The following is a 14,254-nucleotide window of genomic DNA, read 5'->3' on the forward strand; positions in this document are numbered from 1 at the left end:
CCTACTAGCCATACTTAGATTGCAGGCCTCCGAGGTTTAAACAGTAAATATCGAATAAATTAATCAGCAATTTGTTTAGAATAAACAAATTTTTTATCAAAAAAATATGATTAATAATTTTTAATAAAATATCATAAAAAACGATACGGCTTTCATATTCCACTTGAAACAAATACTCAGTTAGAAACTTAGAAAGGTAATGCCCCCACTTTCATCACTTTGCGGCCAGGCTGGAGAATTTTAAGCCAGCATGGAAAAGAGGAAGAATAGGAGTATTGGACAGAAAATGAACACCCGGTTTCCTAAGGCTGAGTTGAAACTCTGAATTAACGAGAAACAATGGAAAACTAGGATTGATGATTCCATAACAGAGCATGACATGAACACAAAAAGGATGACCTTGAATACTTTTCAATCTGTAAGGTACAAATCAAAACTAGCCAAACAATCCAACTTGTGAAAACTCATAACAAAATTGAGACTCCATAGAAATGAGCTCAGGATGCGTTGGCCTTTTTCAGTTTCGCAAGCTCCTGTCTGACCAGTCCAGCCCTCTGCATGTGCAATTTTGTTTAGTTCACACTAGCAACTTCAAAATCTGAACAGGACCAAAGCTAAAGAAAGATTCTCCAAGGAATTTTTGAGACTTGAGACAAACTAACCTTGATTTTTGCCAACATGATCTTGAACCGATCAAAATCATTAAGAGAGGCCCTTCTTTTTTTGACAATCAGCTTTCTACCCCAGGAGCTATTCTCCCACTTGTTCTTCACATCTAATATCATGGAAATATTATTAAATCTGGTAGATTGAAAATATATATATATATATATTAAAAGTTGCTTCAAAATTTACAAATCAATTTACCTGCTGCTTCCATTGCAGCAATTAGTGTCTTCTTCTTTGGGACCCTTTTGATGTCAACTGTGATGTCAGTAAGAGTGAGCCTCTTGAAGTTCATCTGGCATCTCACCATGTCTGGGGCATCCACAAGAGCCTGTGCAGAAAACCTCATGAGAATTGCAGGTATAGGGACCTAAAAAGATCTAAACACACTACCAATGAGATTACATTTCAGTCAAAATAAAAATAATATGCATGTTCACCAAAATCAGAATACATGGCTAATGTTTATGTTTTATGCCACACTCTCATTGTCCAGCCCTAATGTACGCCCAAATTAAACCTGAGAATTATTTAGCACAAGAGTTATGAAAATAATAACCTCAAAAACTTCCATCATGATATAAGCCAGTAGTCCCAAATATCCCTTACGATATAAAGCCCAACAACAATATATGAAGCCTTAGTCCCACTATGTAGAATTGGCTACATGAATTCTAACATGTCAATCATTTCTATCTGTAACCATTTCTTCTGCAAGGTCCTTGTAACTCAAATTATACCTTGGGGTATCTCACCAAGTTCTTCTTGATCATGCTCTACCTCTTTTACTAAAAACTTATTCCCTTCCATCCACTCTCCTCATAAAAGTCTCTATTGGTCTTCTACTCATGTAACTAAATCATATTAATCTTATCCCACACATCCATCGGAACATCTTGATATCCATTATTACACTTATATTTTGAACATGTAGGTACTATATTCCTCAACATTTTATGTCATACAAAAAAGCTAGTTTTATAGCCATTTTATAAAGTTTCACTTTTAGCTTTTACGGAATCTTAAAATCACACAGAACACCATTTGCTAACAGTCCTACCTTAATTCTGTGAATAACAATCTCTATCTTTTCAAATGATTGATCCTTGAGGAATAAAGTCCACAGGAGGATATTCATGTAAAATGGAAATTTTCACTTGATCAGCATTTCTTTTGACCTTGAATTATGAGACAAAAACACATCAACTGGAAGTTTCAATTGAAGCTATAAAACTTCTTGCTTTCAATGTTATAACAAATTCCATTAATAAAAATAGTACATACCTTTTTCATGAATTTCTTTACAAGTTTAATTATGTTGTCGGAAAAAAGGCCAATCAGAGTCCTGATTGGAATGTCAATATGCTAACTATGACTTGTATGCTCTAACCAGATAAATTTTCTGCAGACATCTGGCCACCACAAATAGATAAGGCAAGTAAAAGAGAGATCTCTCGGGAATCAAAGAAGGGACCTTTTGCACCCAAACCGTTCCCGATGAGAAATCACATAAAAAATTCGCCAACCCATGTTTTATTTTTACAACTTTCAAAATTTAACAATCCAATAATATTCCGATGTACCCAGTCAATGCATCGATGCTTTTTTTCCATCCAACGGACTGGAATCTATTAGGTAATTATGCAAATCAGTTATCAAACCCATGAATACATTCGGGTAGAAAACAACAATTTTTCTATATAGGTTTAAATCGTCAAGTGATTACCAAGCACGGTCAATTTGGTAACTTAAAAGCCAAGACAAACACAGGATTTAATAAGAAACATATACTCATTTTAAAGCTTTTGAAAGAAAAAAAGCCTAAAAACATCACGTAACATTTACACAGCAATTTTAGCAACCAAAAAAAAGAAGAAAGGTACAGTGACTTGAAAGCAGGCAACAAAAACAAAAAAAAAACTATTCTTTTCTTTTACTTTCCCTTGTTTAATCAGCAGCAAATAGATTGAGCAAATAGAGAAAATTACTCGGTTCTGGTCGATAACGTCGACAATGACGACAAGCCTCCCGTAATCCTTGCCATAGTTGACGAGGGCGACCCTCCCGATCTCGACGTAACGCTTGAACGGCTACACATAATAACAAACCACAGAACAACTCAAATCAAGAACTGCATTCAAAGTAGGAGAGTAGAATCGAAGATATCAGGGGGAGAGGGAGGGAGGGAGAGAGAGAGAGAGAGTCACCATTTTTGGTCTAGGGTTTTGCAGAGAGGCGGGTCGATGAGGCAAATGGGGCTGGCATGATCTAGGGTTTTCAGGTAGTAATATATAGGGCCTTATGATGGGCCGAAGCTATCTTTGTTTTCAGCCCCGGCCCAACCCAAAAAAAGATAGTAAAAGAAAAAATAAAAAATCATGTTGAAGAAAAGACCCGAGGCCTTCCTTAAGGGCCCAGAGCTGTGGTCTACCTCGGCCCAATTCTAAGTCTGAGCCTTGAATTGGGCCCAGAACATTATCTTCTGCTTCCAACGAGGATAAAAATAAACAAATAAATAAAACAAAACCCCATGTATCTATATCTCTGAATTGTCTCTTAAATAAATATATATACATATCTTGAAGATCTTTATTAAAATATAGGATAGTATTTATTTAAATAAATAATATAAAATTAAAATATTTTTCGAATCATGGAGTGAGCAAAATAAAATTGAAATGTATTCTAAATTTTTTATCAAATTATTTATTAATTTTTTTGAAAGATATTGGAGTATACATGCGTCACTTTTTCTTTTTTTTGTAAAGATTAAGATAAATTTATCTTAAAAAAATAGATAAATTTATTTTAAAAAATTTAAATAAGAAATCACTAACTTATTTTTTAAGAATTGTAAGATAAATTTAAAAAATACAATAAAAAATATTTTTATCTTAAATACTTTTTATATCTTAATTTTTTTTTATCTATATCTTAGTTAATAAAAATTATTTAAGTGAACTTTAATCTGTTATCATTAAGACCTTAATCTATAATGTTTAAGGAGACATTTGACAGCGGATCGTACAAAATGTTCAAAACACTCTTATTTTAGTTTTAATTAATAATCACTAATTAAAGAAAGGGTATTTTAGGTATTTTATTCAAATAAAACTTCTGAACTTAACTATCCAATATCATCGACTCTTCTTATATGTAACAATAATCACATGTCTTAATTTCATTGGTTGGAGTCAACAATTTATTATGTCTTTTACAAAGCCATTATACCTTATGTTTAAAGATTCCTCATCATGTACTTTTGGTTTCCCTCAAATCACTTTTTATTTGTCATAGACAAAAAAATTACTAAAAGATTAAAAAAAATTTAAAAGTCTAAAATAATTTTTTGAACAAAAAATATGTAATATTTTCCTAATCGAAAAAGTTACGTATAAAATGTAAACTAGATAATTTCGACATCCAAAAATATCTCGAGAGTTATACAAAAAAAAATGAATATTATTATCAGGATAAATATTATTCATAATAATCTTAATTTTAATAAATTTTAGAATGTCAAAATAGATATTATTCATAAGAATTCTAATTTTATTGGATTGAAGAAAGCTCCATACTTTTTTTTTTTTATAAATAAACAAACTCTGATTTTAAAAAATGTACGCAAATTAATTTTAATACAGACTTTAAATTTTTACTGTCTAGAGTATCTGCACGAGAGCTTTTCTACTTCCTCAAATCGTTTTCTTTCTTATAGAATTTAAATAGTTTGGCGATGACATTTTCAATTAATAAATTAATTGTTATGTTCGAGCGACAACGACTATGGTTCAAGTCGAGATTTGTTGAATGAAATAAAAGAAAAGAGAAAATATTTTTTTTGTGTGTATAAAATATACTTGCATAAATTTTCTTTTCTACTTAAAATAGGAGATTTGTTGCAGCCAAGCATGTCATCCTATAGGTAGGGATTGTAGCCTCAACTTTCCTTCATTTTCTCTCACTTTCCCTGAGGCTGAGAGGAAGCCAGTTGATGTGCTGAATGGAATCACAAACTCTCTCCTGATTGTATTCCTTGTGGCATCCAAAGGAAAAGGACTGGCCATGAATAAATCTTAAGGAATAAAAGTTAGATAATGTACTCAAATCATATCTCCAGCATGGAATATGCATTCAAAGCCACAAAATCTCCTCAAAAGCAAATCCACCCTCTCTCCAAATCTCTTGATTGTGAAATTCTTGATGCCACCCATTTAAAAATATTTGTTACCATGAGTTCGTGGTTAATAATTTAAGACATGGTATCATAAACTTGATTTAAAAAAAATTAAAATTTAATTTTTATTATGAATTTACATTTCATTATATTCCTCTTCACGTACAAATTTCACTCAAAGAAGAATGTGAGAGATAATGAAAATACAAGATAAGATGATATAAATAAAAATATTAATGCTTATGTCTCTACATTCTTCACATTTATACTTTTTTAATCATTCACTATGATTTTTAAAAGTGAGAGAACATTTCAGTTAAATCAAAATAATTGAACTGAATTAGCTAAAATTACTTATTCGATTTGGTTCAAATTATATGTTGGTTCGGTTTGGTTTCTAAATTTAATAATTTTGATTATTTTATTTTTATTTAGTTTTTATATTAAAAAAATTAAAATAAACAAATTGATCGAAATGTCAAAAAAAATCATCATTTTTACCCTTTTTCTTTGGTTCTTTAGGTTTTTTATTTTTATTTTTTTTGTTAATTCAATTTTTTTAATTATTTTTGCTTGTTTGATTTATTCGATTTTAACATCTATTCAATTGGCTTAGTTCAATTTTTGACACAAATTCAATCTATTTAATTTGAACAATTTTATCAACCGGCACTTAATGATTTACATCCACTTTGATATTCCTTGACTTAGATTTATTCCTAAGCCACAGGGGTAAATTAGCAAAACAACATATGATTCCGTTTGGTTCTTTAACATGACATTTTACGTTACAAAAAGCTTTAAGCATGATTATCTTTAATTATTTTAAAATTTTATTTTAATAAAAAGGACAATCGATAAACTTAGGAAGCCCAATAAAAAAGAAAAGAAGAATAATTATCTTATCATTACGATTAATTTGTTTAATCATGATAACGCAACTAGGCCTACATGATAACACTTGGGGATATAAAATCACTTCTTTAATTAAACCAAGGTCAATGCATCATAGTATATACAAGACTTTATTTGGCCCATTCTCTTTTGTTGTTTATTGAGAGATTATGCTGGTGATAGGATTCTTGATTAATTATTTTAGGGCTTGAGAATAAGGTTAAGAGCTTTATTCTACTAAATAACCCACAAATTTGGTGCATAAAAATATATATGTATGTCGTATAACTTACTAATAAAAAAATTTGTCCCGACCTTAATAACACATTTTTGCCAAAATTCATTCAAATCTCCTTCAGTTTGCACTATTTTCAAAGTGTTTTGTGTGATTAAATCGCTTTCTATATGTAAAGTCTCTATACATCCCGATTATAAGAGAAAAGCCAACTCCACAAAGGCTCCATGGTGTAGTGGTTAGCACTCTAGACCTTACGTATTAATTCTACAAGATAAGGTCGGTTTCTAGTCGTTATAAAAGAAACTAATAGAAAGAAAAGTCGATGCAAATGGCAATGGTGAGATCAGAATATTCTGCAGGTAAGGGAAGTTGGCCATTTTGCATGGTGGGGGATGAATGAGGAATATATATCTTCAATCTTGTATACTTAGGAAACTCATTAATCTTCTTCTCCCGGTTTAGTCCATTCCTTTTTCTAGATCCCCCTGCAAATCAGAATACCCACGTTGCTTAAAATAGTAATAATAATTATGCATGCTTCCATGCTGTTGCCTTTATATCTGGGAGAGCCTCTCTCTTCTCTCTGCGAAGAGGCACAGCCATGGGAGGAGATGCAGAAGGGCTTGAGCAAGAAGAACAGAGAGCGGTGGACATCAGCCTCAAGGACCTGTCCAAGAAGCTTGAAGATTTTGCCAAGGCCAGAGACTGGGAGAAGTACCACAGCCCCAGGAACTTACTCCTCGCAATGGTAATCGGTGATCTTTGCCCGATCTAACTCTTGTACACTTAGATTAGCCACGTTTTTGAGTTCTGAAAAGATGTTGTTTTTGTATTGTTGGGTAGTGGTCTTTGTTTCTTGGGAAATGAATTTGGGCTCTGGGTTCTTTCATGGGCGCCTTATCATCAACATGGGGGGTGAAGGGTGGGGAGGCGAAGGTATTCTGGGTTGGTTGGTTGGGAAGGGGACGGGGCGCTAGGGAACATATAGAAGATGAATTCTCAAAGTAGCAGGATGAAACTAGAGTAATGGTGGTGAAGATTAGGGATGGGACAGGAAAGCTTTTAATTTGAAGACTAAAGACTGGATCAGTTACTTAGCAGACTGGACCAAAATTTGCACACCCCAGTGAAGATGAATTCTCAAAGTAACAAAACATGCCTGGAACAGGTTAAAATCTCGTAGGAGGATAAGCCATAACTCAACAATCGATCCACACCATTATAATCATGAGTTAGGATGAGATTTTCGACAAATTCAACCCCTTCTAAATATATATTTATGTACTTAAATATGTTCCAATGGACAGGTTGGTGAAGTGGGAGAGCTATCAGAGATATTCCAATGGAGAGGAGAGGTAGACAAAGGATTACCTAATTGGGAGGAAGCAGAGAAGGAGCATTTAGGGGAAGAGCTCTCGGATGTGCTGCTATATCTCATCAGACTGGCTGATATTTGCGGCATTGATCTGGGAGATGCTGCCTCCAAGAAAATTGTGAAGAATGCCATCAAATACCCTGCAAAGCTCTTCTGAACTTACTGCTCACTGTAGAAAACCTTGTTTGGTGACCAAGAAAATTATGATTTTGTTGAAACCCCGTAATGTTGAATAAAACTTACAGCTTTTGAGGCCACATGTCTCCCAAAGTACCACTGAACTAAAGATTCAGTTGAAAGAAAGGGAAGGTGTTCCAGAATAATACAACTAGCGGATCTTTGTAAATGATTAGATATATAACTGTACCATAGATGAAACATAATGCAATTCAAAAGCAAACACCATCACCTTGTCCTTCTAGGATAAATAGCAGGCCACCCGGTACACCAGGCGGAGAGTGCAATCTTTCCGAATATTGTAGCTAGCCAAATCTCGACCATCCTTGAGTGATTTTCCAGCAAACAAGAGGCTGGTGAAATCAACCACCTTCTCCTCCTTATTGAAAATCTTACACTTCACATCCTTGACGGTGTCATTTTGGTGCACTTTAACAACCACAGTTTTGCCATTCAAGTCCTTCACAAATATCGGAAAGGCAGAAGGCACCATCTCTAGAATAGCGTCCTCCGTGATGCCATAATAAGCTAAAGTTTTCGAATTCTCCAGTTCCTTTCCTGCACAAATTATACAGTGCTCGCTGCCAGAGAAACCAATAATACTCCCCATTATTGCCTTGACATCATGAATCGTGGACAAGAGCTTAACTTCAGGTTTCAGGATCTCGCCATTTGGCATTTTCACAGAAACTGACAACACTTCTTTTGGATTAAAGACCAAACAAAGGACAGATCTTGACTGTATATTCAGAGAAGCCAAAGTTCTGTTATCTTCCAGTAGCTTACCGCTATGGAAAAGAGTGTAACTATCTGATCCGATACCCTCTCTAGCATGAATGAAGGATTTTACATCTTGCACAGTATCACAAAGCTTTGCTTCAACTGTAAGAGTTTTCTGTTGTGAAGGCATGTAGACAAAAAGCTCCATAGAATGGAAGTTTTGGAGCACAACATGGAGAGTGGAGTCTGCCTGAATGCCATAATCAACCAGCTTGAAATCGTCCTTAAGACGATCACCATTACAAAAGAGCTCCTGAAGATTCTCCGAAATGCCTTCCTTCTCATGTAAGATTTTCTTCACATTTTTAACAGTGTCCACAGTTCTCACTTTTAAGGCAACTGTTTTAATGACTTTCAAGTATATATTCATCTGTACCAAGTAAGGAGAAGGAATAAGACGCATTCATAACAAGCATAAGCCATACAGATATAATCAACTAGAAAACCTAAAAAAGGAGAAGAAATGAAAAGTGTTCGTAGCAAGCATAAGACATACATAAATAATCAACTAGAAACAACTTTGCTATGCTCAACCGTTAAATTTAAACCAAAAAAAAAAAATCTTACCTTTCAAAGGTAATGAATGGGTAAAACAAGGAAAAACTAGTGTACCTATAGTCCTCATTTAGGTCGTACAAGGTCCCCATATTTTGTCTTAACATGAGTTTACACAATCTTAACCTTTTCAAACAATGAATTCAACCACAAACCATTACACACTTAAAATTTAGATAGCTAAAGTTGCAAAATATCAAAATTTTAAGTGAATAGCTCCAAATTAGCATCGGCAAAGCTATTCTAATACGGAAATAATCTACACACTATTGATAGTCTGACATGTGGATCAAATGAGCCTTAATGTTCTCTCACCATCCACCCGAAAAGGGTCCCACTAATATGCGGAAAACAAATCCATGAATTACAAGTTCATTACTTCAAAATATAGAAGGAATCACATTCGATAATAGACATCACTCTGCCTAAAAAATCCAAGGATTATGTCAACTCTGACAATTTCAAGAGTATATAATGATCCCCTTGGGATACCAACAAGCCAGATCAGGCAACAAAATCCCCATCATAAGATAATACAGTATACAGATCATGACTAATAAGAAAAACTTCATTTCACAGCCCAAACATCTCAACCTCCACCTCTACAATCAACACGGCAGCAGCAAAGGACACCAATGTACAAAGGACAAAATCCTCCTTTCCCTTCCATTCTACTTTGTAAATATCCTATCTGACTTTAAGCATTTGAGAGCCATTCTGGGGAGGTTCTTGGACATTCCTTTTTATTTGATTGCAGGTTTCTGACGAGCAGATAGTAGTTATCATTATCAATGACCAACTGCCTGACAGTTGATCCTAGTAAACCAATATTCAACACTGGTGGATCTTGACGCCATTACATTCACTTGTAATATTTCTAAATTAATTCTTCAAGCGAACATTACATTTCAAGTAAGTAAGTATATTACAAAAATCATTCCATGAAAAGGAGTACAAGACTAATACATATTTCACTCAACATTACATCACTGTGCATTATTTAGACACAGTTAAAACCAATTCAACAATAATGGCACTTCAAAAAAGACACAAACATTTAGACGTACAACACAACAACATATCAAGCTTTTATCCCATTATGTGGGGTTGGCTACATATGAGAGAAAAAAGAGAAATGAAAAGAAATAAATAAAGAAGAAGGGATAGAGGAGACAGCACAATGAAGCAGAGCCTTTGGTTTTCTTAGGACCCAAAAGAAATTCAAAATTCAGATATTATGGTCTCAATTACAATTTTCCATCCGAAAAAATAAATCATTAGAATTTAGGAGAACAATATGACTAGAATTTTGCACCAATAAGAATAGAAAGGTAAATTTTGGAGAGAACCCCCCCCCCCCCCCACCCCCAACCCACCCTCCGTCCCCAACACCCATTCCCATTGATTAATTTGATTCCAACCAAGACTGTTGACTCTGTCTGGTTGCCTAGAAAACGTTTTCCCGGTGTGTGAACACCCACAAAGCACGCTTAACCAAGTCATCAACCTCTGTCTCTCCTTATTGAAGAGAAAATTATCCGTTTCAAGAAACAAAAACAAGGGAAACCACAAAAGCAAACGTCGCGGAATTTTCCTTCTACAATCGTAAGAAACGAAAAGGGAATTATCCGTTTCAAGAAACAGAAACAGCAGAAGCCCTAAAGCAAGACTCGCAAAGGAATTTTCCTACTCTCTGCCAAGTTTTCAGAGGAACCAAACGGAATATAACAATGAAAATCACGGCAGTCATAAGAAACACAGAAATGATTAAAGAAAAGGGGTAGTGATCAACCTCTTCTTGACGCGGTTCCATGAAAACGGATGCTTGGTGAAGAGTGAAGACCAGCGGCGAGAGAGCGAGAGAGAGAGGGGCAAATGAGATACGTAAGACAAAAGTGTAGTCTTCAAGACTAAGGAAGGAGAGTGGTAATAAAAATGGTTTTTTTTCCCTGTTGGGTCCCACTATTATCTTTATTACAAAAATATATATATCTAAGTATATTATCAATGAAAACATTACATATATAAATATTATAAATAATACATAAATATAATATCAAATTTTGCTTACGGGAGCTGCCATCAATATCAAAAAAATTGACCGAGATTGTCTCTCTCTTTGTTGCTTATATTTGAAAGGGACAAGAAGCATATTTATGAACCTTGATTTTTTGTGTTTTTAGCTTGTGAAATTTTAATCTTTTTATGATTTTAAATGTATTCTTAAATTTGAGTTAAAAACATATTTATAATTTCTAAATTTTTCATGATTCTAAATATGCTCCTAAACTAGTCAAAATTACTCATTTAAACACTTACAAATAAATTATATGCACACGTATTAACGTAACAATTTTTTGACGTCTCCTCAACTCCTTCTCTCTCTTCGATTATGTCTCCTTTGATTGTGTCTCTTCTGTCTCCAGCATCTCATAAGTCTACTCTAATTGGGCTACATAGGCGGATTGGGTTAGATAGGTTATTGACGTGGTCAAGTCGATGATCACCTTGCCGTGTGGGGGGATCGAAGATAAGGCTAATTTAGGTATAACATTTTTTGCAGGAGATGCGCCCAAAAGAGATGCAATTGGAGAAGACGTTGGAAAATAAGAGACACAATTGAAGGGAGAGGATGGGGAGTTGAAATGATGTCGAAAAGAGAAGGAAAGCTGAGGAGATGCCATCAGAGAGAAAGATGGAGTTGAGTACATGTCAAAGAGAGATGAAATGCCAAGAAGAAAGAGGGGAACTTGAAGAAATATCGAAAAATTGCCCCACATTAATGCATGTGCATGTCATTTGCTAGTCAAATATTTAAATGAGTGATTTTGTGTAATTCAAGGGCACATTTGAAATCACGAAAAAATTTTAAACTTTCAAATGAAAAAAAGAAAACACAATAGTTCAAGGGGTATAAATATACTTTTGACCTAAATTCAATGACACATTTAAAATCACAAAAAAATTTAAATTTCACAAAAAAAAAGAGCAAAAGTTTAGAACATAAATATATTTTTTCTTAAATATTTATAAAGTAGAATGAAAGAGATTAAAGGACTCAATTCTTAATACCTTCTATAGGGTGAGTTGCCCTATAATTTCTAATTTGTAAAAGTGGAGATTGAGATATTTGGGTTATTATAGTTGGGATTGAGATGAAAGTTTTTTTTTTTTTTTTTAATTATCAATCATGATCAGAATATTGTATATTTTCGGATTAATATTTACTATCTTATCATGCTTATTATATTAATATCCTGATTATACTCCCAAAATTCTTAAGATTGAGTTGGCCCTTGGATTTTTTTAGGCAAAATTATGTGTATTGATCTAATTTGAATTTTTTTTTTTTTTTTTGCATGTTGCAGTCACGAACTTGGTTTACAAAGTTTTATTTTCCACATATTAATGGAACCCTTTTTAGGTGAATGGGGACAGAACATTAAACTCACTTTCTATCCACCAGTTAGGATCCTATCAATAATATGCAGATTATTTCTACTAAAACCCATATAGAAATATGCTATTGATGTGAGCAAAACCAAAACAACAGTGATATTTATAAGATTCGTGGGTGCGACCAACTCATTTTCTAAGATAAGAGCACTCCTTCCTAACCTATTTGAAACAAATATAAATAGAAACATAATTCCAATGAAGGAAACCAAATGACTATATTGTTCCCCAGTTTGAAGAAGCTCTTGAAGAAGGTTCAAGCAGCTGAGAAAGCATGTTCATATCTAATTTATTTTGCCTATAATTAAAAGAAAGACTTAGGTTACGTTTTTTTTATTATTTTCAAATCATTTTTAGTTTTCGATTTTCTAAAATAATGAAAACGCGTTCTCTTTAATGTTTTTAAGAATACATTTTTAAAAATAAAAAAAACTCAAAACTCAAAATATATTTATTTATTTATTTATATTTTATTATTATAATAAAAAAATATTATAAAATCCATTAACTTTAAAATGTATATATTTTTTTAATAATATATTAACATTAAATATTTTTAATTTATTGAATAATCAAATTTATTAAATAAAATATTATTAAAAAATTATTTTTAAAATTTAAAAAAAAATATATTTTTTAATTTTCTGTTTTGAGAAATAATTTTTCAAAATGACAAAGAGAACACGTTTTTAATTTTTTAAAAAGAAAATAATAAAACAAAAAATTAAAAATAAATTCAAAACTGAAAATTAAAAAGTAAAGAGAATGCAATCTTAATTTTCGTATACTTATGTTTAACTAATGTTGTTTAGGTATATCAACATCTTTGAAAAATTCAACCATGACCAAAAGACACAAGCCAATGCCCGCTAAACCAATTCAAGAAGCATTTAGTATCATGGAGAGGGGAATGGTAGATTTGAAAGTAACGAGGGAGCTGTGTGCAAATGGTATTCCGCTTAATGTCCTACGAAATCCTCAATTCTGTGAGATGGTTTCAGCAATTAACCGAGCCCCTAAAGGATACAAAGCTCCTGAATATAAGAAGGCTAGGACCAGTTTACTCGATGAATGCAAAAGAAATGTTGAAAAAGATCCTGAGTCCAATCAAAGACAGCTGGTATACTCAACGGGTTTCTATTGTGTCTGGTGGTTGGAGCAATGTGAAGCACCAGATCCTTTTTAATGTTCTTGCTGTGAACAGCCATTGAGCTACCTTTGTGTACGCTGAAAACTTTACTGGTATAGTGGTATTGAAAAAACTGGTGCTGTGATTGCTCAATATCTACTTAAAAAAGCAACAGAAGGAGTTTGGCCAGCAAATGTTCTACAAGTGGTGACAGACAATGCATCGACATGCAAGGCAGCAGGAAGGAGATTGAGAAGGTACAGAGACACATCTTTTGGTCTCCAAGTGTTGTGCACACTTTAAATTTGGTTTTCAAGGATTTTGCTAATGCACTGAGTGGCTAAGAACTGCTTATACAAGAGGGAAAACTATTGTCAAATATTTCCTTAACCACTCACAATGCTTAGCAATTTTTAGAAGCCACTCAAGTTTAGAATTATTGGAAGTTGCACAAACAAGGTTTGCCTCACATTATGCCCTATTGAAGAGGCTATTGGACTGTACGGAGTCTCTTGCCACTCTTGGTTTAAAACCATGGAAAGAATGGTCCAAAGGTGGTGATGAACATACTAAGAATGTGGGGTCATTAGTGGCTGCCACTAATGATGGGAGGGATTTATGAGAATGCTATCACCATTACAAAGCCAATTTTTCTCTTGATGAAGTTTTGTGATGGTGAAGGACCAAAGATGGGGGAGATTTATGAGAAAATGGACAGCATGCTTGGAGAAGTGAAAGACATAATGAAAAATAACAAGCATGGAAATGACTACCCTCAAATGGAGAAAATTATATTAGCAAGGTGGG

General features: G+C 33.5%; 3 protein-coding genes across 3 annotated transcripts; 1 reads left to right on the top strand and 2 right to left on the bottom strand.

Moving 5' to 3' along the window:
* Positions 1-282: 282 nt before the first annotated feature.
* LOC127810946 (60S ribosomal protein L14-1-like) lies at positions 283-3,002 on the bottom strand. Its single transcript, XM_052350585.1, has 5 exons — positions 2,874-3,002; positions 2,655-2,756; positions 868-997; positions 663-775; positions 283-554 (listed from the first exon to the last, which is right to left on the bottom strand). Exons 1-5 carry the CDS (start codon positions 2,874-2,876, stop codon positions 498-500), a joined length of 405 nt encoding a protein of 134 aa, XP_052206545.1. The 5' UTR covers positions 2,877-3,002; the 3' UTR covers positions 283-497.
* A 3,288-nt stretch (positions 3,003-6,290) lies between these two features.
* LOC127812260 (uncharacterized) lies at positions 6,291-7,607 on the top strand. The gene is made up of 2 exons (XM_052352648.1): positions 6,291-6,723; positions 7,283-7,607. Exons 1-2 carry the CDS (start codon positions 6,577-6,579, stop codon positions 7,505-7,507), a joined length of 372 nt encoding a protein of 123 aa, XP_052208608.1. The 5' UTR covers positions 6,291-6,576; the 3' UTR covers positions 7,508-7,607.
* A 4-nt stretch (positions 7,608-7,611) lies between these two features.
* Positions 7,612-10,780, bottom strand: LOC127812259 (polyubiquitin-like). Its single transcript, XM_052352647.1, has 2 exons — positions 10,655-10,780; positions 7,612-8,677 (listed from the first exon to the last, which is right to left on the bottom strand). Exons 1-2 carry the CDS (start codon positions 10,673-10,675, stop codon positions 7,769-7,771), a joined length of 930 nt encoding a protein of 309 aa, XP_052208607.1. The 5' UTR covers positions 10,676-10,780; the 3' UTR covers positions 7,612-7,768.
* Positions 10,781-14,254: the final 3,474 nt, after the last annotated feature.

The sequence above is a fragment of the Diospyros lotus genome, chromosome 10, assembly GCF_014633365.1.
Source record: "Diospyros lotus cultivar Yz01 chromosome 10, ASM1463336v1, whole genome shotgun sequence".
Taxonomy (NCBI): domain Eukaryota; kingdom Viridiplantae; phylum Streptophyta; class Magnoliopsida; order Ericales; family Ebenaceae; genus Diospyros; species Diospyros lotus.

What these genes read in the sequence shown, in the direction of transcription:
- LOC127810946 (XM_052350585.1), bottom strand. An exon ending in ACGTTATCGACCAGAACCGA is followed by an intron (nt 998 to 2,654) that starts GTAATTTTCTCT and finishes TTTTCTGCACAG; the next exon opens with GCTCTTGTGGATGCCCCAGA. An exon ending in TCATGTTGGCAAAAATCAAG is followed by an intron (nt 555 to 662) that starts GTTAGTTTGTCT and finishes TTGCACATGCAG; the next exon opens with AGGGCTGGACTGGTCAGACA.
- LOC127812260 (XM_052352648.1), top strand. Translation starts at nt 6,577, where the DNA reads ATGGGAGGAGATGCAGAAGGGCTTGAGCAAGAAGAACAGAGAGCGGTG. An exon ending in GGAACTTACTCCTCGCAATG is followed by an intron (nt 6,724 to 7,282) that starts GTAATCGGTGAT and finishes TCCAATGGACAG; the next exon opens with GTTGGTGAAGTGGGAGAGCT.
- LOC127812259 (XM_052352647.1), bottom strand. Translation starts at nt 10,675, where the DNA reads ATGGAACCGCGTCAAGAAGAG. An exon ending in TGGAACCGCGTCAAGAAGAG is followed by an intron (nt 8,678 to 10,654) that starts GTTGATCACTAC and finishes TACTTGGTACAG; the next exon opens with ATGAATATATACTTGAAAGT.